Here is a 25803-nt window from a genome sequence, read left to right on the forward strand (position 1 = left end):
ATATTTTTAAATGCAATGCATTTTCTGTCACTTTAATTTTGGCCCTTTTCTCTCCTCTGGAATATTTGCTGGTTGAAGTTTGGTAGGTGGATTCAGTCAGTGGCATGACATTCCCTTAGTCCTAGAGGCTCTCTGGGCTGGGTGAGGATTCTGGCAATGGGAAATCAAAAGCTCTCCGTAGTGGGAAAAGGGCTGAGGAATTACTAGGGCTGCCCGGGGGGAAGGGGGAGGGGGGAACAAGTGGGGCAATTTGCCCTGGGCCCCGCAGGGGGCCCTATGAGAATATAGTATTCTATAATATTGCAATTTTTTTTATGGAAGGGGCCCCCAAAATTGCTTTGCCCCAGGCCCCCTGAATCCTCTGGGCGGCCCTGGGAATTGCTGGCATAGACCGAAAATTGAAAGTGGCTGTTAGGAAGCAATGGCTCGTGGGAAAGTTATTACCTTGTATTACTGATACTTGCAATGTTGCTGCAGTGGTCTTGTTGTATATAAGCCAATTGCTAAGGTTGAGGTTTTTCCTCAGTGTGTTGGGTGCTGGGCTCTGTGAAAATCTGAGCATGAACCCTGCTGGGTGAGCACAGCTGCAAACCTGGGGTGCATGCAGGTGTGTATGTGTGTGCTTTTATAGAATTATTCTTCTAGCTCTTAGTGCTTTTCATCTGTAGAGCTCAAAACTCTTTACAAAGATGGTCAGTATTATTACGCCCATTTTGTAGATGGGGAAACTGCGGCACGGAAACATGAAATGACTTGCCCAAGGTCAACCAGCAGTACAGTCTATTATCTCAATATAATAAGATGGATATTTGTGTGTTATTTACAAACACAATTTATTTAGCTCTGACAATGTGATTGGCACTGTGCCATCTACCCAGGTACAATCTCTGCCCTTGACTCTACAGTCGTCTAATAGATACACGGAAGTTTGGGAGGCAGAGGGAAATTCAGACACGCAGATGCCTTCGGGACAGGGCAAGGTTGTATCTGCTCCTCATGGGCAGTGCTGGAATCACAATGGAGCCCATTGGATCTGAGACCCGAGCGAGAGCACAAGAATTTCATTGGGATGTGCAGGCATAAATTCCCGCCTCCAACTCTGTCTGACCAATAATGTTCAGCCCTCCCCCCTCCCTCATTCGTCCACCCTTCTGCCCTGGAGAACAGCATGAGGTGGTTTGCTGAGCCCACGCACCTTCCTCGGCCTGCTCCCCCTCTTCATGCACCTTCCACTCTTCATGCAGAACAGAGCAGAACTGGCCACCCCACTCAATAGGTTGGGGCAGAAAGAGCCAGGGAGGGACACTCAGGCCCAGAGAGTACCACAGAAGGAGTTTCCCTGGCTGCCAGGGTGATGGGCTGATGGGGAGGGGAGTGGTGAGCTGCTAAGCAAGCCCCTGACTGTAGGAAGAAATGACTGTAGGGGAGTGGGGAGCAGAGACCAGCCCCAGATGGAGCAATCTTTTATTGAAAAAATAAATACTGCCGTATTCTACACTAAAGGACTCAAATACTGCAGCTGGAGCTAGCGTTGCTGTAGCATTCCGGATTAATACTCCAGAATACTGTCGTGTATTTTAAATAAGGTTCCTTCCTCCCCCACCACCTCCTCCTCCTTCACCGCCACCTCCAAATCAAAAGCCTCCTGAAAACAAGTCCCATCATAGGAAGGCAGAAGGTTTTGCTGTTGAGCAGTTTGGCTGCAAGTGTCTGCTGCTGCTGCTTCTTGGCAGTGATTGCTGGAGCTTGGCTGTGGCTGCTGGCACTTGGGGTGTGCTGAAGGTGTCGGTGATGTTGGTGTGGGCGGGGATGGGGATGGGGAGGTTTCCAGAATCACGGGGATAGAGGCATTGCTGCTGTTCCCTGACTGCATCTCCACTGCAGGCTGCGTAGCTGGGATTGTGGACTGAGCTGATAGGCAGCAACAGCTATGCGGGGAATTCGGGCCATCAGACCCCGCCAGCCCAGGGGAATGTGGAGCCAGCCTGGGAGGAGGAGCCTGCTGGTTGGGGAGGGAGCAGACGAGGAGGGGAAACGTGCTGGGCCTGGGCAAGCAGCCACCTTAGGCAAAACTTCAGTCTGCTGCCCCCCACCTATTCTCCTAGAAGTTTGCAGCAGACCCTCTGCGCCTCCCCCACTGCTGCTATCCCCCAGCCCTGAGCCTCATGCCGGGTCGGAGGCTGATGGGGCAGACCTCAGCCTGGGCCCCAGTGACAGTCAGTCAGTCTGGGACAGACCCCAATCTGACATCCCAGTGGGTTGAGTTGGACCAGGCCACCATGCAAGTCCCCCCAGGCCTATGCCCTAGGCCCTGCAAGCTGCCAAGACCTGCTCTTTGGGCCCGCAGTATCCCTAGCCGGGGCCACCTTTCCCAATGGGCCTTTCCGGACAGGTTGGCACCAGCTACCCAGGGCTCAAGAGGAGAACGAGCCCCAGCTCAGCATTGCTGGCCAGCAGCAGCTTCTTCCCCTGGGGCCGCTCAGCTCAGCTCAACCATAACAGGACCCAGGCTCGGGCAGAGGGCAGCTCTCGGCCCACGGGGGCCTAGTGAATGGGCAATGTGGACCCCCCGCCTCGCCCTGCATGAAGCCACCTGGGCTGGGGATGTGATTCGCCCTTTGCATAGTGGGCAGCAGGCTCCTTGCCACTGGCAGAGTGGGGTTCTCCACCCCTCGGCCCCCACACCTGGCTCCCCAGCCCCACGCCACTAGTCCCCCGCCTGCCCACCCCTGCACACCACAATCCCAGCCTGTCCCCCTGCACTCTGCACTCCCACCTCCTGCCTCCACCCGTCACCCCCATACTGCCCGGCCCACCCCTGCACTTTTCTGGATTTGCGTCTCAAGGTTGGGCTCGTAGCGGTGTCAGTCCCTCCAGAGCCCACCCATGGGGGAGTTGAAGCAGCAGCTGGGGCAGGAGCCAGGCACTGCGTGGGCAGCAGGGCCTATGGGGGGCCAGGTGCCAACCTGGAGCTGGGTGGGGCATTGCACTTGTGGCTGAAGCCCTACCAGCACTCGCGGTGCCGCAAGGAGCAGCCCCAAGCCGCTCAGCACCTAAGCTACGGCTGTGACCACTATCTTACCTGCGCCGGGCTCAGGGAATAGCAGAGAAAGGGCAGGAGCCCTTCCCCAGCAGCCCAGCTGGGACCCCTTCCTGCTTCTTGGAGCCCCGGCTGGTGGCTGCCCACAGGCCTGGGCAGCCCCTCTGCCGCCACCGCCAGTCTGCCGCCTTCCAAAATCTGCCATCCTAGGCAGCTGCCTAGTCTGCTGTAGCTAGCAAGGCCTCTGAAGCATGGCCTCAGGGAAGGGAGCTGGAATCCATCAGCCTGGGAGTTCTCCAAGGTGCTAAAATAAACCCAGTGTGGATCAGATTGCAAAACCAAAATAACCCAACAGCAGCAGCCTTGGAAATCTGAGCAGAGAGCACAGCGCTCAGCAGAACGAGTGTGAGGGAGGGAAGGCGCATTTTAATGGTTTATTAATAATATTTCAAAGCCGTGTATTTCTGGTTAGCTTCCAAAACATGGTGCGCCTCTGCGAAACCTGCTTCACCTCTCCCTCCCCACACGCAACATGCCTGTGCAACATGGGTCCGTGCTCAGGGCAATCGGCGAATGATGCAGACTCAGTGTGATCTGTAGGAAACCCAAAACTTTTCTCTTGAACTCTCCTCTCCCTCCCGGGCGACGGACCATTGCAGCCTTCCTATTTGTGGGGCTGCTAGCAACAAGCTGCTAAAAGCAGAGCCCCCCGCCCAATACAGTCTTACCTCTGAAAAAGGGGAAAAGCAATGAATTGTCTCCTTTCCTCTCTTTAGGAAGAGTGGGAACTGGGCAGATAATTGCCTTCCTCTCCCATCAAGCTGCTGGGAGGACATTGGGAAATAAGCTGCTAAATCTGTGTGGTGCCCTAGTTAACCACTTGTGCTTATGTTCGGGTGACCAGACAGCATGTGTGAAAAAGACTCAAAAATCGGGACATCTGGTCACCCTAGCTTATGTTTAAGGCTGGAGCCCCTGATTAGAGCTTGTGGTGTGTGTGTGTGTGTGTGTGTGTGTGTGTGTGTGTGTGTGTCCCCCGTGTACTGGAAAGTAGTTGGCAGGAGAGAGACCCATCAGATTTAAAATTAACACCCAGTGTTTGCTTTCAAAGTATTTTTCCCTGTGATTACTCCACTAGGGAAACTGCCTAGTAACAACCTCCTTCCCCCCTAGCCATGGCCCAGAGAGACAGAACTCTTCCTCCTGATTGTTAGGACTATTGCCACAAAACCAACACTTCATTACAAACAGCCCCCCAGAGCAACACCCCTGCAGCAGGCAGTAGGAATGTCTGGGCCATGCAGAGCAAGAGTGACAGCTATCATAAAGTTAAAGCGGTGACTCGTCTAGCCAATGGCGCATGGGCTGTGATTTTTCCCATGCCATGGAACCTCTGCACGGGGTAATGGCAGACCAGTAGTAACAGGGATATTGACTTCTCTGATATCGTAAGAATGCAGCTGCATAACTCTGATCAAATGGGACCTACTGCGTGTCTGTGGTGTACTACTAACAGCGCTCCTGTGCTGCCTCTTGTCTGTCTGCACAAGTGTGGTTGTGTGTATTATATATGCATATATGTAGTAGCTGTCTTTACAAACCAAGCTGGGGTGTCGCTCCTGGGATGGGATAGGTGTGTTTGGAGAGGGGAGGGGACAGAAAAGTTTGCTGCAACGCAGCGAAAGAGCTCTGTCCTCAGCTGGTCATCACATAGCAGTGGTAGATCCCTGGGGCAACGGAGGCTGAGAAGCTGCATTAGACTGAAATATATATTTTTACCTGTTATCCATAGAGAGGGAATGTATTTGGTGATCTGAGAAAGAGGCTAGGAGCTGGGACTCCTGGGTGCCTTTATTAGCTCTGCCACTGATTTGCTTGGGCACATCATGGGTTAACCTCTCTGTGCCAGTTTGTCTGTAACAAAGTCTTATACCACCTCCCTCCACAGGGCTGTTGTGATGGTTAATTAATTCTTGCGACTCACTTTGAGAGACTCAGAGGAAAGGTGCAATAGATGTGCAAAGTTTTGTTTTATTTTATTTATTTATTTATTTATTTAATTCTCCTCCAAAGCCAAAACCACCTCCTGTGGATGGTTTCAGCACTCCCATGCGATGTATGACTTAATGCTCGTATTGATAAACAGCACTGGAACCAAGGAATGTGCGTCTACCATGGGGCAATGGTAATCTTTAATTGCACTGCCTATCATCTGAGGATTTCAAGGCCCTTGACAAAGATGGGTGCATATTGTATCACTTGACAGATGTGGAAACTGAGGCACACAAGGGGCCTTGTGGCTTGAAGGGCAATCCAGCAATACCGTCAGTATTGCTCCTGTCGCTGTTCGGAGGGGTCAAAGTTGCAAAGGCATCCCCTCCAAAAGACTCAGCCTGGCCTACGGGGCTGCAGAGAAATGTCCCTGGAGACCCCTCCAATTCCTTTCCAAGCAGTGCCAGATTAAGCACAGATCCATTGAGCTGTAGATCCAAATCTTACATGGCAAAGGTTCTAGTCCCAACAGCATTTAGATTTACTGAGGTGTGGCTACCACCCACACAAGGGGGAGGGACGACTTGGTTGGGGACTGGCCCAAGCTGTCCGCTGCTGTCCTGTGTGTATTGCATTAAGGAGCTTGATCTGAGCCCCTATGCAGATGTGGCCTGAAGCAAGAGTAGGGAGCTCGCTGTTGACATCTGTCGGTGAACAGGGAGAAGAGCAGCCCAGAGCTGCATGAGAACTCCAGTTGGACAGGGGCTCTATAGGGCAGGGAGCTCTCTGCTGGCATCTATTCGTGAGCAAGGGGAAATGACTGAATGGGCCAGACCTCATTTCCATTTCAGTTATGTGACAGTTTGGTGCATTTTGGTTAAGACACAGTTAAGTTTTGAGTTGGGGGCAGTAAAATGCTATTGTCTGTGGTGGGAAATGAAGGGACAAGAGAACTGCATCAAATCTGCCTAGGGTGAGAAGTCACCCTAACCGCAATTGTGACCTTGCATAGCTGAGTAGCAGTTACTGGACAAAGTATAAGTAATTTGAATGGATAGACTGGCTTCTATCTTCTGTTGAGACGCCCTTCCCGGTGGTAGGGGCTTTGACTCTTCTCTGAAGACTCCTTACAGAGGTAGCTTCAAGACAGTGGTTGGCTTTGAGGTAGTAGACAGAGGTAAACTGAGGTGCTTCAAGGCAGTGCAGGGAGCTGAGGTGGCAGACAACATAGGCGGCGCTGAGGTGGCTTGGGCTGAAGCCACTGAGAGCCCCAGCTTACCTGAGGGACTCTGGTGCAGGCATCTCGGCCTAGCAATCAAAGCTGAAATCGCTTCTGCTGGGTCAGGTGGTAAAAGACATTTCCCCCTCCTCCTGGCAACCCAGGCAGCCCTTCCCTTAGGGGCTGATGACTGAACTGGACCCCTCCAATCCTGGACACCAAACTGCAAGTGGGGGGGCTGGGACGAGAGAAATGGCCAGAGTGAATTCGGAGGACTGAGTTTGAAACTAACTACTGCTAAGACACCTTGGGGCAGGGGGGGGGAGAGTCGTACCTAATACTGTCCATTTATTAACTGCTGGTTTTCCCGAGGTCATTCTGTTGCCCCTCTTTCCTCTCTGCCCCCTGCCCCATAAAGTTCTCTTTGTTTTAACCCCTGAACTCCCCATCCCACTCAAAGCTATGCAGCATGAGTTGGTCTCCTAGTAACATGCCTATTATCTATAACCACCTCATCACACCTCTCCCTAATAAACCAGTCACGTCCTATTCCCTGAGCCTGTCAGTTTTCCCATACTCCCTGCTTCCCTTTGAATCTCGTGCCTTACAGTCTCTCTAGTCACACCTTGCTCTGCTACAGATGCTAACTGCATTGTAATCTTCCGCGCTGATTTGAGTTTGTAGGTGTCGCCTGTCAACTGCTGGGAGTCAGGGTTCTGTGATTCTGTGCGATGCAGTACAAACGTGCTACAATGAGGCCAGACTCATGTGGCGGGTGGGAGAGAAGGGGAAATCATCAGCAATCCGGCATCTCTCTTAGTCCAAAGGCAGGTGCTGCTACACCTACGGCCCGGAGGCTAGTGGGTTGATGGAGCAGTTACTGCAGGAGTTTAGAAAAGGTGGCTGGGTGTTGGGAATATAGGACTAGTGATATTTGAAGGCAATTAACACCGAGGTGTGACAGGAATTATTTAGGGCAGCACAAGAGGGGGACAAGGGGGCCAATTATGAGCCATGGGGATGAAACTGAACAAGGGGAAAGATCGGACAAACTCCCTGACAGTGCCCCAAGGAAGCCCCATCTCTTGAGATTTCAAACCCAGGCTGCACAACAGCCTGCAGGGATCAATCCTGCCCTGGGAGGGAGAGGGGATGGGGTGAGCTTTTTCAGCTCTAATTCCTCCATTAAATCAGATGGAAGAACATGGTGAAAAACTACATTTCCCAGTCTCCCCTGCAGCCCTGGGGATATAAGCAATTGGAAGATTTAAATAGACCAGGCCTGAAGCAACCAACCTTTGGCACATAGAATTCCCCTCCTCTTCTCTGTATCCATTGGCTGTTTAACCTTTTTTCTGGTGTTGGACTGGCTGCCCAGCCTGGCATTAATTTTTCTTCCAAGCTTGCTAGGCCCATGAAGTAAACAGCCATGTGCATTCCTTGCTCTATATTTAACAGCTGCAGTCTGTGCTGGGGGAGACTGCACAAGAAGGGAATCTGTGTCGCTTACCAAATTCCTCTCTCTGAAGGGGGGAGGTGGGGAGAGCTGATTGGAAGGGGAGAGGGATTTCTCTCCTGTACATTTTTTTGAAAGCAGGTTTCATCTAGGGAGACTCCACAATGCCAGCATCCCAAAGCCGGGCCAGAGCCAGAGAGCGGAACAATGTCCTGAACAGGGCTGAGTTCCTCTCATTGAACCAGCCCATGAAAGGGAACCAGGAGACCAGGAGCTCCAGCAGAAAGCAGGGCAGCCAGTCTGGTCTGGCTCCCACCCAAAATGAGGGCACCAAGGAGCGGAGGCAATCGCAGCAGCTTCCCGAGGAGGACTGCATGCAGCTGAACCCCTCCTTCAAGGGAATTGCCTTCAACTCCCTGCTGGCCATCGATATCTGCATGTCCAAGAGGCTGGGGGTCTGTGCCAGCAGCGCCTCGTCCTGGGGCAGCGCCCGCTCCATGATCACACTCATCGGGATCACAGGACATGGCGTACCCTGGATCGGGGGCACACTCATCTGCCTGGTGAAGAGCAGCACGCTGGCGGGACAGGAGGTCCTCATGAACTTGCTGCTAGGTGAGTAAAATACTCCACCTCTTGCACTCAAAGCCCAGCCCCTAGTCGCAAGGGACAGCAGGAAGGTGCTCTGATACCCTGATGATGGGCGCAGCATAAGGGCCTAGAGGGTGCATGCTAGGTTCTGTGCCTTCCTGCATTAGAAGTCCAGCTGGCTTCCATTTGGCTACTCCTGGAGTAAGGTCCTGGGCAATGTGAGACTAGCAGAATGGGACCTGGGACGGTTAGTGACAAACCTGTGGGCAGGAAAACCTTATGGCTTTGATGCTGTCAGCCAGATCCTTTATTTAAACTGTATCTGTCTCCCTCAGAGGCTTAGCTGGGGAAGATTTAAAGATGAATTCAGATTTCAGTCGAGGGTGGTTAAAGGCAAAATGGGGATCAGAGTCACCCAAGTTTGATGCTCTCTCTGCAAATGTTTTGTGCCCCCCTTCCCTCTGCCTTGAACAGACTCTGGCTCCTCTTCTCAGCTCCCCCAAGGGGAGTCTTGTCACCCGCCTGCTCCTGCTCCTTTCATCTTCCTCCCTTCCTTCAGCAGGTGCCTGCCCTGCACCATCACCTGCTGCTCTGCTTCTCCTTACTGAGCAGAGAGAAGCCCCTTTTAGAAGCCTGTGAGGACCAATTGGTAAGGAACTAAAGGCCCCTGGCAGAGCCTGGACACATATCCCGTGCAAGGCTAGCCTCTGGGGCCCGAGAAGCCTGCAGCTCTGGGCTTCTGAACATTTGCAATCCAATGATGATCAAATGCTAATTTCAGCTTTCACGTTTTTTTTTTTTTGAGTCGCTTGCCCTTTTCACTGCAAAGCTACGATTCCAAATCTGAAGCAGTCCTGGGCTGGCCCCCTTCTCACAGGTTATTCACACTTAGCCACGCAGCTGCTAGCACCTGGCCTCTTGGGAACACAAAGCCCACATCGGTAGGTCCCCTCAGTTCTGAGGTGGTGCCCAAAATAGCCTCTGCTGGGCTTCCCCCAAATCTTAGCCCTGCTCCCAGTGACCCACAAAAACAAATGGTTATTTTTGATCTTGTTGTTCTTCCCAGGAAACGTAAAGGCTAGTTTCATCCCCTATTGATCAAAGGATGGTGTACTCTGTCTAACACCCGTTGCCATAGTAACTAGGCAGTTTCCAAATAGGGGCATATTAGGGAGATTGCAGGAGACTCGAAACGAGACGCATGGAGACATTTCTGTCCCCTGCATCCCCCTTGTCACATTTCCATCATCTCCCCGCGTAGACTTGCCATTATCGTGTACAAGGGGGTGGCAGATACAACAGGAGTGGCCGGTTAAAGGCCCAAAATTAGGAGGGCAGAGATCTGCCTATTTATAGAGTGCCCATTGCCATAATATCTAAGTGCTGTCAGGATGAAAGGGCTAACTAGGGATGTGGGGTTGGTGGACCCAGCCAGTGGCCACAAGAACCATTGTGCCTAAGAGAATGAGAAGGGCGTGGTATGGCCAGCGAATGTGTGTCTGTCTGCTCCTCTGTTTTGTGACTTGCTTCTCACTAAGAGTCTGGGTTTTTTTCCCCTAGACGGATCCCTGAATATTTCAGTGACCTTTTAAATGTCTCCATTCTCCTTCGGAAGGAGACAGGGCTCCCATCACAGACTTTACCTCCCCGCAAGAAACTTGGTTTGCTGATACTGTCCGACATCCCCTGTCACCCTTTTGTTTTGGCTCAGCCCCATATGCAGTTCAAATCCTGCGGTACTTGTTGATAACAAAGCCCTTCTGGGTGAGGATAGGTCTGAGGGAATGGGCTCTTCCCACCCTCGCCCTGACCCTTTGGAAGGGGAAGCAGCAAGGCTGTTCACCCCACTTGGCTTTCTTCCCTTCCCCCAACCCCCTCGGAGTCTGAGACAGCAAGCAGAATTTCTGATGCAGTCTCTGGGCAGGGAGCCAGCCCATCACAAAGCACTCGTTTAGGATTTGTAATCAGGCTTTGCAAAGGGAAGGAGTAAGGCGATTGCTGAAATGGGACTGGGGACCTGGCAGAGGCACAGCTGCAGATGGAGAGCAGGCTACACGCCCCCGAGCTGTGTGCTGGGTGAAAACTTCCCGGCTGTATGATGGGATGTTTGGGGTGGGGGTGCTGAAATCTAGCCCTGCGCCATCCCCATCTAGCCCTCCCCATAGCATGGATCCCAGCTGTGGCTCCCCTCCCTAGGCTCAGTGGACCCATGTTGGCCCACACATTTGCCATCCATGCTGAGATTTATTAATTCACCTCTGCTTCATCCCCAGCCACAAATGCCAAGCAACCAAAGTAAAGAAGCAGAGTCCGAGCCTGTCGCTAAGAAGAGGGCCTCTGTCCCCATTATATGGGCTCCTCTGCTAGAACACGCTTTCAGGAGAGCGAGGCCTGGGTACTGCCAATCTCATCTGTTCAAAAATCACTAATCAGGCCCCCAAAATCATGATTGGCTTAAAAATCACAAGATTTAAAACCATACAATATGGGTTCAGTTTATTTGGAGCACCTAGAGGTCACATTTTCAAGTTTTTCTCTGCAATAAGGAGGGCTAGAAACTTACGTTTTTTAAATGAGAGCTGAGATTTTCATATAATCATCTGACTCCAGCAGCTGGAGAAAATCAAATATCCTGGGACTCACAATAAAATTGCCACAGTTGTCAAGTTTGGGGCCAGTGCTCCGATCCAGATCCAAACTTTCCCAAAGCTGAAGGGGGACAGGATCTGGTGTTCTGATTCTAATCCACCTAGCAGAAATGGGCCCAAGTTCATAGAATCATAGATTATAAAGCCAGAAGGAACCATTGTGATCATCTAGTCAGACATCTTGAGTACCACTGGACGTCCCTGAATTAATTTCTGTTAGAACTAAAGCAGATCTTTAGAAATTTTGGCTGGTTTTTTAAGTGATAGAGAATCCAACACTTCCTTTGGCAAGTTGCTTCAATGGTTAATAACTCTCACTGTTAAAAAAAAAAAAAAAAAAAAAAAGTACCTTTTTTCTAGTCTTATATAAATAATGTAAGTAGCTTCAATTTCCAGCCATTGGATCTTCTTATACCTTTGTCTGCTAGACTGAAGAGCCCTCTGTTTATCAAATTTCTCTTCCCCATATAGTTAAATATAGACTGTGATCAAGTCATCCCTTAACCTTCCCTTTGTTAAAACCAAACGGATTGAGCTTGATAAACTGATGCTTTCTGGATCCAGAAATCTCGTAAGCCTGAAGGGGCTTGGTTCTGTTACCCAGCATTAGGCCCCTTTTTTGTTCTAATGCAAGCTCTGATTCAAAGGACACTGCCCATTGGGCCCTGATAGTATCAGTTCCATCTTCACCCCTTTCCCCTACTCAAAAATCCTCATTAAGGGTAAGTGCTCCAGCTCCCTGGTAGTGCGTCAGGGAAGGCACTGGCTTTAAATCATTTCTTCCTACAGAAGGCTGTACTTCTGGGGATAATAATAGAATAGTAATAGTGAATCTTCTTGTGGCACCTTTTAATGCAAGGATGTTCAAATGCTGTACAAATGTGAGCTTGTTAGTTCCCAACCCTGTTAGGAAGGAAGGAAGGAGCTGGTATCATCCCCACTTTATCACTGGGGAAACTGAGCCAGAGAGAGGAGAGCTGACTTGTCCAAGGCCATGCTGAGTGGTTGTCAGGGGCCCTGTCCATAAGGGAAGTTTGCTTGGGCCCAGGGAATTCAGTAATTCCCCCAGCACACGGAAGGAAGTGGCTGATTCTGCTCTTGTTTACACTGTTGACTTCAGTGGAGTTACTCCTGATTTACACTGGTATGAGTGAAAAGAGAAACAGGCCTGAGGTGCTGTGAAGGGGCTGGGCTGGCTGGTACCAGGGGCTCATCCCTCTTGGAGACGTGGGGGACACAAAAGTCCTCTTTTGAAGGACTCAGCCTTTGGCCGCACAAAGCCCCCCTTTCGGTTAATTTCATTTAGTGACCAGGCTAGGGGAGCCTGATGAACCTGCAATGTAAAACTCTGGCTGTGGGACACCTGGTTTGTTATACTGGTCTCTGTAACATCAGGCAGTTTGGCTTCAGGGGCCTGATTATCCATTGGCTTGCTCTTGGTGCAGTCCTACACACCTGTGCAAGGTGAGTGGCAAGTGCTACCATGTGGATTTGGTAGCATTTTGCACTCAGCTTGCACAGACATAAATGCTTACACAAGGTGCACGTCAGCGGAGATGCCAGCCCCCAGGTTCTGTGGCATCGGTGCCACATCTGATTGTGGCTTGCTGGACGTGCCACAAAAATCCAGGGTCCTGATTCCTAGTCCCCTACACTGCCCTTCCCCCTCCTATCCCTCAGCATTTGCCTCTCACCCCATTAGGAGCCAACTGGATCTTGTTACTCTTGAATGAGGTTTGGTGGTGGGGAGAAGTTTATTTATTTACCTGGTGCGGAGTGGCACAGTTCCATTGACTTTAGTGAAGCTACAACAGTTAGGGGACCTGGTCCTTAGATTTTAAATAAGATGTTACCATCCATTACCAGCCCTGCATGCTGTATCTAAGTTGTACGTTGGCTCCTTGGCTTTGTCACAAGGGGTGTATCTCCATCAAAGAAGCCGTACCGAATGAAGTGGACGGATCCTTCGTTTCTTAGCATCAGGGTAAGGATTCGCTGTCTGCCTGAATGAGGGTGAAAGGCTGGGGTAGGGGGATTTCCCCCTTCATAAAATTCAGCGAAAGGTTGGGGCACACTCACTTCAGTCTGTTCCCTGTATGCAGAGCCAGCCTTAAGATCTGGGAAGCCCCAAGTAGCCAGGAGGGGTGGGGAACCAGGCTGTAATGTCCTGGGGAAGTCCCCTATAGATTCCTGACCAGGACTTTGGAACAATCCTGGCAATCCATCCCTTACTTTATACTGAGCCCGGTACATACAGGGACAGCACTCTGGGAGTTTAGAGAGTACTAGGTGAATACCCATGCAGTGCGGGCAAGCTCATTGTTCATGTATCTGTGGGTATGTCTACACTGGAATCAAGGAGTGTGATTGCAGCCCGTGTAGACATACCTTTGCTAGCTTGGGTGCTGGTAGCAGTGAAGCCACGGCCACACAGGCTCCAGAAACTCACCCAGAACCCTGGGCAATCACTCACGCATCTAGCCCACACTGAAGCACGCACTACCCTGGTATCTCTGCTCCGGGACCTGAGCTAGCTCAGGTATGTCTACACAAGGTGGAATCGCACCCCTGGACTGCAATGTAGACATATCCTTTCTGTCGAGTCTTGGGGCTCAGTAGCCTGGACACAACCAAGCAGTGAGTTACCTCCTTCTCTGCTCTGAAGGAGAGTGGCATTGCCAGACGGCCAGGTCTACACTACAGACCTGTGTCTGTTTAACTACGTCACTTGGGTCTGAAAAATCCACACCCCATAGTAACACAATTACACCAACCTAACCCCCCATGTAGACAGCGCCATGTTGACGGCAGTGCTTCTCCTGTCAATAGAGCTATTGCCTTTCCGGGAGGCGGATTAACTATGCCCATGGGAAAGCTCTCTCCCCTCAGTCTAGGAGCATCTTCACTTAAGTACTAGAGCGGCGCCAATGCAGTGTTTTTAGTGTAGACCTGCCCAGGGTCAGTCCATATGCAGCAGAGCTTGTGGGCCCCAGGTGGGGTTGCCTTTAGGCCAGATACATTGATTTTTTTTTTTAATTATCCCACTGACATGTTAGGGAGCATCTGAATTAAGCAGAAACAAATTATGTTCCAGTGGTGGAGGAAACCGCTTCTGAAGACCCGGTGGCTTGCATGTGCATTCCCTGCTCAGACACCGTTCGGAGGTGATCCCGTCCCCAGCTTCTTACCCTGGAATGCAGGCGAGATGCTTGCCTAGCCTCCCCTCCTGGGATCTGATTTGCCTGCTGAAATCTTGGCAAGTTTGCAGCCTGTCTGCCCAGTGAGGTGGAAACTTTTAAATGTCAAATGGGCTAATGTGACCGGCCCATGGTGGGTGTTGATCGGAGGTAACCTCACACACATCCACCTCCAGTGCTCTCTGCATCCCCCATCCACACCGCCTCAAACTAGGAGTGAACATTCCTCTTCATCACCCGTCATGTTGCAAATCCCTCTCATTATCCTTTTCAGGCGCTGCAGTAAAAGCCCCGGGTCCTTTGCCCCGTGTCTCCCTCCCCTCTTGTCCCATCCTCACTGATGAGTTCAGGCATTGATGAATGACAAATTGCATCCAACTCCCTGGCCTCCCCTCCTCCTCCTTCTCGCCCCGCCTGCTGTAGTTAGAGCAAATATGTGCTGTTAAAGGACAACCCTATGAGTCTGCAGTGTCCCTTCATATAGTGGCAGGCCCGGTGTCACGTTCGCACCTGCTCAGCTGCTGCAGGAGCAGAAACCAGGCCCTATGTAGGATCCCTGCTGGAGCACTGGTCCAGCTAGATTAATCAGCTAGCTCAGCCATGACTAACACCCAGCACTTCAGAAGAAGGTGGTATGCCCTGAGGCCAAATACAAATTCAAAGAGAAGGGAAGTGCTGTGGTTATTAAATGGGGGAGGGGGAAATTGGCCGTATTTCTGTGCTACCCTGCAGGGGACAGCTGTCTGGATCCGCCTCCCCCAGCTCTGAACTCTAAGACACCCTTGGAAGTAGATGTTCTCAGCTGAGATGGATCCTGCTCCTGCTGGGAGAAGCTCCCACCCCAGGGGCAATGTGTGTGTGTTTGCCTCTAATGCAGCTTGACAAGAGGAGTAGTGGGGGGAAAGGAGGACAGGAGTGCGGATTCCAGTTGCTTTCTTTAAGGCCGCCAGACGATTGGCGGGGAGTGTTGAGGGGCAGGAGAGAGGAGCTCAGGGACCCTGAGTCTGGCGTAGGAAGTAAGGACAGTATTAGAGGTTTTCTCCTCTTCCTGGCAGAGCCAGGCTGAAAAGCTCCACTTTGTTAGAGGATTTCTTAGATGTGATTTCAGGTTTCTGCTCCTGGCTCCCCTTTATCACTCTCCCTGGGGCATTGAGAGGGCCCAAGTCATCAAGATTAGTAAAGTGCTTTGAGTTCTACAGGTGGGAGGTGCTGTAAATCCTCCAAGGCTATTAAAAAAAAAAAAATCTAAGAGGCTGATTCCACTTTCATTGAAGCCGATGGGACTTAAACACATGCTTAAGTGCATTGCTGAACAGGAATAAGCTGAAGTGTGGCTTCGTGTTAAGCATGTGCTTAAGTACTTAGCTGAAGCTGGGCCTTAATCATGACATTATGGGTTGCCCAGGCTAGGCATTGCATCACCAGTGGGCGAGCAGCCCAAAGCGCTTCTCTTCCTTCTCCCCACAGGCAAAATGTTCTGCTTTCCTTTCCTTTCCGCACCTGCCCCAAGCCTTCCCTCCCATGAGAGACACGGACCATAAGTCCAATCTAGTTACGCTGATGCAGTGGTCTCGTGCTATATGCTGTCGTTATGGGTTGCCTGTGCACCATGCAGTCTCATGCTATATGGTGCCATTACAGGATGCGTTAGCACTGTGTTGGCATGGTTGCCATTATGGGATACACCGGTGCTATTCTGGTGTCCTAATGGGTATTATCAGTGCAGTGTTTGTGCAATCTCTATCTGAGGTAGCTGCACAGTTGTGGGAGAGGTCTCACAGCACGTCAGCTCACCTCTGCACATAGCTAGCAGGATTTGTAGGCAACAGGGGTATGGAAACAGATCTGCTTCAACCCAATAAACAAGATGTTCAGAGGCAAGTGCCCCGCAGAGGCCCAGCTCCTCCATAGCACGAGGTGTTTTCACTGTGCTCACCCTTTCCTCTTCTCTTCTCCAGAATAATTGAAGAGCATGTGCATGGCAGAGCAAATTTGGGAAGCAGCCATGCTAAGTAATTGGTTCTAAGATACAAATTGCCCAGCTCCCAAGGGCATGTTATATCCAAGGGGATGCTCTCTAGGCAGCCTGTGGTTTCACTCAGGGCTGTTTTCTGATAAGCTAGGAGAGGGAGTCTAACTTTTTAAAATTCCAATGACCTCAAATTCATCCACTGTATTATCCTCCTGGGACCCCCATGTCCCAGAATCCTTTGTGTTGTTTTGACTGAAAAACAACCGCCCCCAAATGCTGCACTATATCATAATTAGTTATTGTTTAAGTCCATTGTGCCATGTGTGGCCACTGTCTCCATTGATGTGTGTGGCAGGTGAACCTGATCATTTCACATGTCAGAGAGAATATTGGGAAGTAGCGGGCTAGACTTTCAGAGTTGGTGAGCACCTCCCACTCCCACTGACCTCAGGGCTTTAGAAGACCAGGCCCATCAATTTATATCCTTGTTGGGAATGGTATAGCTTGCACATTCCCCAGGGCTACATGTTCAGGGAAACTAATTTCTACAGCAGCTTACACTTGGGAAGTTTTCCACACAAGCAGTAGGTGCTATTGAAATGCCATGAGTTCCAGAAAACAGCTTCACAAACCACCTTGGTGCCACAACTTCCAGGAGATGAGAATCACAGCCTTGAAAGTGCTTGGTTTTAGCTTGACCTTCGACTCTGTGTATTACCACAGCCGTGGCTCTTGTGAGCTCCCCAGGGGAGCAGTTGTCTTTTACTTTGTTTGCACAGTGCCTAGCCCAGGGGGGCCCTGATTCAGATTGGAGCCTCTGCGTTCTAGTGTAATAAGAACGGGCAGACTGGGTCAGACCAAAGGTCCATCAAGCCCAGTATCCTGCCCTCTGACAGTGGCCAATGGCAGGTGCCCCAAAGGGAATGAACAGACAGTTATCAAGTGATCCATGCCCTGTCACCCAATCCCAGCTTCTGGCAAACAGAGGCTAGGGACACCATTCCTGCCCATCCTGGCTAATAGCCATTGATGGACCTATCTTCCATGAATCTAGCTCCCTTTTGAACCCCGTGATAGTATTGGCCTTCACCACACCCTCCAGCAAGGAGTTCCAGAGGTTGACAGTGCGTTGCGTGAAAAAATACTTTCTTGTGTTTGTTTTAAACCTGCTACCTATTAATTTCATTTGGTGGCCCCTTGTTCTTGTATTATGAGAAGGAGTAAATAACAGTTCCTTATTTACTTTCTCTATACCACTCATGATTTTATAGACCTCTATCATATCCCGCGCTAAGTCGCCTCTTTTCCAAGCTGAAAAGTCCCAGTCTTATTAATCTCTCCTCATACAGAAGCCGTTCTGTAACCCTAATAATTTTTGTTGCCCTTTTCTGAAACTTTTCCAATTCCAATGTATCTTTTTTGAGATGGGGCGACCACATCTGCACACAGTATTCAAGGTGTGGGCGTACCATGGATTTATATAGAGGCAATATGATATTTTCTGTCTTATTATCTATCCCTTTCTTGATGATTCCCAACATTCTGATCACTTTTTTGACTGCCGCTGCACACTGAGTGGATGATTTCAGAGAACTATCCACAATGACTCCAAGATTCCTTTCTTGAGTGGTAACAGCTAATTTAGACCCCATCATTGTATATGTATAGTTAGGATTATGATTTCCAATGTGCATTACTTTGCATTTATCAACATCAAATTTCATCTGCAATTTTGTTGCCCAATCACCCAGTTTTGTGAGATCCTTTTGTAGCTCTTCACAGTCTGCCTGGGACTTAACTATCTTGAATAGTTTTGTATCATCTGCAAATTTTGCCACCTCACTGTTTACCCCTTTTTCCAGATCGTTTATGAATATGTTAAATAGGACTGGGCCCAGTACAGATCCCTGGGGGACACCACTATTTACCTCTCTCCATTGTGAAAACTGACTATTTATTCCTACCCTTTGTTTCCTATTTTTTAACCAGTTACAAGTCCATGAGATAACCTTCCCTCTTATCCCATGACGGCTTATTTTGCTTAAGAGCCTTTGGTGAGGCACCTTGTCAAAGGCTTTCTGAAAATCTAAATACACTATATCCACTGGATCTCCTTTGTCCGCATGCTCATTGACACCCCCAAAGAATTATAGTAGATTGGTGAGGCATGATTTCCCTTTACAAAAACCATGTTGACTATTTCCCAGCAAATTATATTCATCTATGTGTCTGACAATTTTGTTCTTTACGATAGTTTCAACCAATTTGCCCGGTACTGAAGTGAGGCTTACTGGCCTGTAGTTGCCAGGGTCACCACTGGAGCCCTTTTTAAAAATTGGCATCACATTAGCTATCCTCCAGACAATTGTAATACAAGTAATAAATAGGGATTAGCCAGACTGCCCATGCCCTAACATCCATAGGGATTGATCTGAGGATAGGGTTTTATCTGTGGAACTCCCTGATACTGTATCACTCTCGGGCTGTTTTCTGAGCGCATTGTAAGTTCTCCCTGCTTGAGTGAGTTTCTCTCCACCCTTTCACTTCCCCTTTTCCCATCTACCCCCATGACTGGCAGGTGGTAATGATGCCTGGGGGTTACTAGCTGAACCATTGGGTCCTGGCTTGTGATTTTTAGTTTGATATTTATCCTAGAGCCCTTACTGCCAAGAGTTGTCCTTGCTCATTGAGTGATTCCATGTGAGTACCTGCAGGAGCAGCCGAAGCAAAAGGCTTTGGGGCTTTCTTTTTGTCTTTTTTGGTACTGCACCCAGGTTGTTCAGCAGTAATCATCGGAGAACTTATTCATATAAACATCTCCTCAGCGCATCTGCCCCATCCCTGGAGTCAGGGCGGCTTTAGGCCAATTCCACCAATTCCCCCGAATCGGGCCCCGCGCCTAAGAGGGCCCCGCACCCAGTGGCAGGGCCGCCCAGAGTGGGGGGCAAGTGGCAGAGAATCCCTTCCCTGGCTAGAGACACCTTTTTAATTTTTACTCACCCGGCGGCGCTCTGGGTTTTTGGCAGAACTTTGGCGGCGGGTCCTTCAGACCCGGAGCGAGTGAAGGACCCGCCGCCAAAGACTAGGAGCGCGGCCCGGTGAGTACAAGCCCCACGTGTTTTTTTTACGGGTTTTTTTTTTAGTCATCCCCGTCGGGGCCCCATCGAAACTGTTCGAATCGGGCCCCGCACTTCCTAAAGCCGGCCCTGCCTGGAGTCGCTTCTCTAGCTCCAACCTACGGGAGTCAGCCAGCCTTCCCGCACAGTCAGTGAGAGCTGCTGCCCCTTTAAGATCATCACGCCTGAATCTACTTCAGAACCCTTTCTTAAAGGGACAGCAGCAGCATTCACACCTCAGAACACCAGAAAGGAAAGAAACGACAAAAAGGGAAATCCTTTTATTCAGACTTCCTTTAATGGTGATATTAGCGAGAGAATTTTTGAAGACTTGAATGGAAGTATTAACACTTCTAAGCTTGTCCCTAACCGGTCTATGCAGGAGGCTACTACCTCTCTCCTGTTATTGAGCTGCAACTTTTAAGTGGTTCTTGAATGCAGTAGCAACAAGGTAGATACATTTACCCTTTCTCTGTTAGCAGAGCTAATAGCTACCCATATGGCTTCCATTAATTTCAATGGGAATCCAGTGGGTGAGCATCAGAGGCCAGATTTTAGCTATTTAGATACCACATATTAGATCTCCCTAGATAGGTAAGATTTGGCCCTCGGTTTTATGTGCTGAGTAGAGTTGTGAAACCATCTCGATTTGCACTTTGGGAGATTTTTGCCCAAGATATCTTAGGTTTTCACATTTTTTAAAAACATTGGGTCACAGGAGAAATTGAGCACATGCCATTTTCAAAAAAAAAAAAAAGGGCGGGGGGGGAGGGAGGGTTTAAACCTAAAGGGAAGGAAAGGAGAATTGATTCCTTCCCTTGAAATATTTGATGTGCTCCTAAAATTATGAGATGTTCTGCTGATGGGCGCTGTTGCAATAAAAATTCAGCTCTGCAATCAATCACACTTTTGCCTCAGGTGACGTTTTGCCATTTTTGCTATAAACCCGAAAAACTCCCTCTCTAGGAAGCAGTGCAAGTGCAGTCTGGAGAGCCAGTTTCAGGCTCTCTTCAGAGACCTCTGCCTATCCTGGATAGGATAGAGTTGCAGGGGCCAAATTTTCTACAGTCATCAAGTATCTGGGCCCGAAGATTTTGCCTGTGTCTCCATGTTGAGTGCACAGGACAGGTGAACTGGGTGTGCGGATGCCAGTTCGTAAATCAACATGTACTCACGCAAAATGGATGTGCTGGCAAAGTTTGCAGGTGCAGCTCAGACAGTCTGCTAGAAACTTAGCCCTTTATTTTTGCATTTCCTGTGCACGCAGCAGGCCAGCTCTGGAGAGAGAATCCTGCCTGCCCTGGGCTGCGAGATTGAAACAGTGATGGGGGAGGGCAGTTCAGCCAGCCCACAGCCTCCATCCAGACAAGAATGTAGGTTGGGGAATTGCAGGGGGATATGAGCTGGACTATGTGCTCCCTGAGTGACTGCACCATTTGTATCTATTTCTGAAGGCTGGGCTGTTTGCTGACTCTGTCAGAACTGTGATAACGCCATGTGCTGATTCACTCTGGCGTAGTGTTTCCCCAGGGCAAGCGGTGGAGGATAAGCGAGCCAGGGAGGGCAAGGTTAGAACCTTGGCTTTGGTGTGTTGTTGAAATGCGCTGATTGGGTGTGTGCTCTAGGGCTGGGGTGAGCCGCCCGGCATTGCTTTCAACCCCGTGCATTGCGCTTCAGAGCCAGGGCCCTGCTGAGGCTGCTGCAGACGCATCAGGGAGCAAGCTGCTCGGGGGTGGTGACCACAGTGCAGGGGAAGGGGACAGAAAAAGCACCACGCTGTAGGGACAGGTGTTCGTTGTAATGAATATTATTGAGGCTGCTGGAAAAGGCACAGACAGACCCATTGGCTCTCTGAGGCTCTCTAGCTCCCAGGCCGACTCTCTCAACCTATGCTGCCTAGGTCATAGCTAGGACCTAGCAGTTCTGGGCCACAGACTGGCATTACAGAAGTAATTTACATGTGTCTAACTCGCCTCTTTATTAAGTCATGCATAAGTCCAGTGAGGCTAAAGCAAGTGTCCATTTCAGAACAAGAGGATCCTATCCCAGAGCCTCAGATCTTGCAGCTTATGCCCAGGGAGAGAGATGGCCACTTTCTTGGTTCATAGATCAGCTACCAGAAATTGTATAATAGGCCCTGATTCGGTAGGTGCTTCAGTACTTTGCTGAATTGGGGCCATAACAGGCACGGTGATAAGGGTTCCGAAGCTGGTGTCCAGCAGCAGCTCATGAAGCAAAATGAGAGTCCGAGCACGAGACCACTTGGATCACCGTCAGGGCTAAGCAAGACTTCCCCATCATGACTAGCCAAGCTGAACGGTTGCCCTCTGCAGCTGTTAGCTTTGCTGACAACATTTGTTTTCTACCAAGAAACAACAGTGAATGGCTGGTTCAAAGATCGCTGGCCTATTTTTGAAATTCCTTCCGCCCCCGTGAAAAATCAGTCTTAGCAAATCTTGAAACACAAAGGAAACCCCCTTCTGTTCAAATACTATTACAGAATGAACAGCGACAGACCTGAAATTCTATCCGTAGCTCCCCTCCTGCCCAGCTAGTGCATCCCATATACCAGTGGTTCTCAACCAGGGGTCTGGGGCCCCCTGGGGGGCCACCAGCAGGTTTCAGGGGGTCTGCCAACCAGGGCTGGCATTAGACTTGTTGGGGCCAAAGGCAGAAAGCGGAAGCCCAACTGCATGGGGCTGAAGCCCAGTGCCCCAAGACCTGCCACCTGAGCCAAAGCCTGAGCAACTTAGCTTCGTGGGGTCCCCTGTGGCATGGGGCCCCTGGGAACTGCCCTGCTTGCTACCCCCTAGTGCCAGCCCTGGCTTTTATATGCAGAAAAACAGTTGTTGTGGGCCATGGAGTTTTTATAGCATGTTGCGGGGGCCTCAGAAAGAAGAAGGTTGAGAACTCCTGACATATACAATACAGGAGCACCTACTGTTGCGTTTCTTCTCACAATCTCACCATTGTTGGTGCAAGATCTTTCTCCTGGGAAGTCTCCTGCTGTCTTGAACAGCCTCTCTGCATCACTCTGCCTCATCGAATCTCGCCACCTCATTTCAAATCTCATCTGTAAACCTCTCCTCTTCCTCCCCTTTGTCTCTGCCTCTTGTGCTTAGGAATGGAATACTTTTGTTCCCTATGCTCTACAGTGGATTTACAACACTGTTTCCTCTCATGTATACTAAAGATGAGCTGGAATCAGAATCTTTTGTCCCAATCTAGTGCCCTTTGATGGTTCTGATAACACGGGATCTGGAGCCAAACCACCCCTCATTTGGGCTTTGCAGAAACAAATTCCAGCCTCTATATGCTACCTCTAAGTTACACCATTGCACTGCCTATGGTCTTGTGGTGCTTAGCTTTGCATGGACTACACTTTGCACAGAAGATGCTATTCAAGTTGTATTGAAATGTATATTGGGAGGCGTGTGTGTACAAGGTGCATGTATTCATGATAGACACTATGCAGGGAAGAACGCAACTGGCGAAGATGCCATCTTTGCAGGTATCTGGTATAACCCGTGAGTCAGAATTCGCTAGCTAGTTGTGACAAGAATATTACAGAGCAGCAATAGAGAGTCGAGACCTTCTTATTCCCGATTATCTAAATGTATATTGTGATCCCCTCCATGTGCATTGCTGTTTTACTGTCGCTGGACTAACTAACCTCTCTTAAGGAGAAGTCCCCTTTAACCAAATGAATCCCCTGTCCCCTAGTCTGTTTGGATAAACAGGGTTTTGTTGTTCTTCTTACTAGCTAACTAACTTAAGGTTTTCTGTAGCACTCATCATGGGGAGCAGTTCAATCAATGTCAATGGGATTATTCACCCAAGTAACATTTTGCAGGATTGGGCCCTTGATTTTTGCCTCGTGGCTAAGGTGTGTCAGTATCTGGGATAATTGCTTACCTTGTTGTTTGCCATCTCCTGTGTACAGAAACCCCCTCCCTCCCCCCAATCCCTGCAAAATCTTGGCAGCTTCAAATGAATAGTCTTAGTCAGTCCCTGAGAAAATAGGCAACTGGCTTTCTGACATTCCTGCGGATGGAGCAGGCTGTGCCTGCTATGGTATATATCTGCTGTCACTGCAGCTCCTTCCCAGCAAGGAGCTGAAATCAGCACTCTACCTAATTAGAAACGCTGCAGAAAGGCAGATGAGGGGATTAAACAAATTGAAGAATAAAATCAACAGCACCTGTCTGAGGGAGGGAAATGGAAATTACTTCCGGACAGGAGCAATTAAGGCAGAGGAGCCAGGAATGATATAGAAACCACCCGTGTGGCAATTGGAAAGCAAGAACTGTCTGTCTTTAACATTTATGCAGGGGAGTGTGTGTGTGTGTCTCTCTCTCTCTCACACACACAAAGGGGAGTCTCTCTCTCACACACACAATATTTATGGGGGGAGGGGAGTGTCTGTCTGCATCATCAAGACCATCTCACACTCATGTACATTAGTTTGTCCTTTCTGTGCTTGGTCCTCCGAGCTAGGCCTCAGAAGAAGCAGCTTTTTCCAAATCCAGCACAAATGTCACCAATATTTTATTTATTCATTCCAATAAAACCAAACCAGCCTGTCCTGTAAAATTTGCAGCCTTCGCGCATGAGACACAGAAAGTGGAAACTAACTAGAACTCACAGTGACGTGGACTGGTCTGTTTTCATTGCTCCAGCCCTAGAGAATGTGAAAAGAAAAGAAGTGAGAAATCAAAGAGAATTATGACCACGTTTCATTTTCAGTTCACCAACGTGGTGTTAGTTATGTAGATGAGGCCATTTTCTCAATGATATCATTTTTAACCTGTCACTATCCCTTAAAGTCCTCCCACTAGTGGAATCCACCAGTTCAATAGAATTCTGTGGGTGTGAGGAGGAAGAGGCTGTTGTATTTGTGAGTGTTTGTTGTCTTTTTTTAAAGGCTCATGAGAACAAGGAATTAAATAGCTCTGGCATGAGCTAAACCTACTTTAAGGCAGAGATTGCGTAAACTTCCCCCAGCCAGCTCTGCTACTGCAGCGCAGTCTTCCTGACTTGCAGCCTCAACCCTCTGTACAGCAGAATGTGCTGTATTGCAGGATTGTTTCCTTTGGCACACAAATGGGGACTAAGCTAGAGAACCGTTGTCTAAACATAGGGCTAGGAACTCCGGAGTTTTAATCCCAGCACTATCACTGACTCGCTCTGTGATCTTGGGTGAGTCACTTGTCTTCTTTGGGCCTCAGGCTCTCCCTCCTGTGAGAAGGGCATAACACAATATTTGCCTACTTCACGGGGGGCTTGGAAGGGTCAATTAATGTTTGTAGAGTGTTTTGGCGATGACCAGGGCTGAGAGCACCCAAACTCGTTTTCACCTATGCCGAGATTTGAACTCAGGTGTTCAGTGCAAAGACAATTATTGCCCCAGCACAGATGATCCTCCCTTTCCCTTGCTGAACATCTCATAACAGTGACCTGTCTGCTTGTCTCTATGACCTTTCCCACTTTCTTCCTTGTTTTGCAGCCTTACTCCTGGACATCATGATTGTTGCAGGATTGCAGAAGCTGGCCAAGCGACGAGGCCCATACGATGTCCACCCCGGCCTCTTGGACTATCTGACCATGGACATCTATGCTTTCCCAGCCGGCCACGCCAGCCGAGCTGCCATGGTGTCCAAATTCTTCCTCAACCACCTGGTTTTGGCCATCCCACTCCGGATCCTGCTGGTCCTCTGGGCCTTCTGCGTGGGGCTTTCCCGCATCATGATTGGACGGCACCATATCACAGATGTCCTGTCCGGCTTTGTCTTTGGCTACTTGCAGTTCAGGCTGGTGGAGTTGTTGTGGATGTCTTCCAACACGTGTCAGATGATAATATCAATCTGGTGAACACAAGAATCCCTGACAGAAACTAGCAGACACTTTAAGATTCTCTCTCTCATTTTTTTTAAATATAATTCTTCATATTTATTGGGAAAAAAATTAACTTCCATAAGTAGTAGTATTCTTTTTACTGTTGCTCCCCTGCCTGAAAAAAAATGTTTCTTGCAGATGGTTAGGCTTCAGCAATCAAGGGCCAGCCATCACAGTATTTTGGCCACTTTTTAAAATCCCATTTGGATGGTAACCAAACTAAGCAGTAAAGATAACAAAATGAGTTCTCTTTGGATGGTGCACATCTGATGCCCAGGTGTGTTCTCAGAAAACCTGTTATCCCTTTGGGATGCGTTAATTAGCTTCTTGGAGGCAAAACGTTTTGGGGCGAAGTTCTACAGCGCTTTTTCTGTCTGCCAGCCCAACGGTTGTGTCTTGTACAGGGCCGGGCACGCTGCCGGCACCTCACAGATAATAAATAATCATAAAAGTTCTGCCATGTTTGTTTCTTATCATATATTGGGGGAATCTCCCAAGGGAAAGTAGTGGAAAACCCATCGATTGGGACTTTTAAATAAAGGCTGAACAATGCCGTGCAGGGAACAGTCCTGCACTGGCCCTTGGGAGACAAAACAGTGGCCCTAATTAGAGCACTTAAACACATGCTTAAATCTTTTTAACTCCAATGGAACGTAAGCCCGTGCTTACGTCACGTG

General features: G+C 49.4%; 1 protein-coding gene across 1 annotated transcript; it reads left to right on the plus strand.

The window, feature by feature from the left end:
* Window positions 1–7707: 7707 nt before the first annotated feature.
* On the plus strand, window positions 7708–25581 carry PLPP7 (phospholipid phosphatase 7 (inactive)). The gene is made up of 2 exons (XM_029912743.1): window positions 7708–8322; window positions 24738–25581. Exons 1-2 carry the CDS (start codon window positions 7872–7874, stop codon window positions 25100–25102), a joined length of 816 nt encoding a protein of 271 aa, XP_029768603.1. The 5' UTR covers window positions 7708–7871; the 3' UTR covers window positions 25103–25581.
* The last annotated feature ends 222 nt before the right edge of the window (window positions 25582–25803 follow it).

This window comes from Terrapene carolina, unplaced genomic scaffold, assembly GCF_002925995.2.
Source record: "Terrapene carolina triunguis isolate 2854851 unplaced genomic scaffold, T_m_triunguis-2.0 Scaffold238, whole genome shotgun sequence".
NCBI classification, from domain to species: domain Eukaryota; kingdom Metazoa; phylum Chordata; order Testudines; family Emydidae; genus Terrapene; species Terrapene triunguis.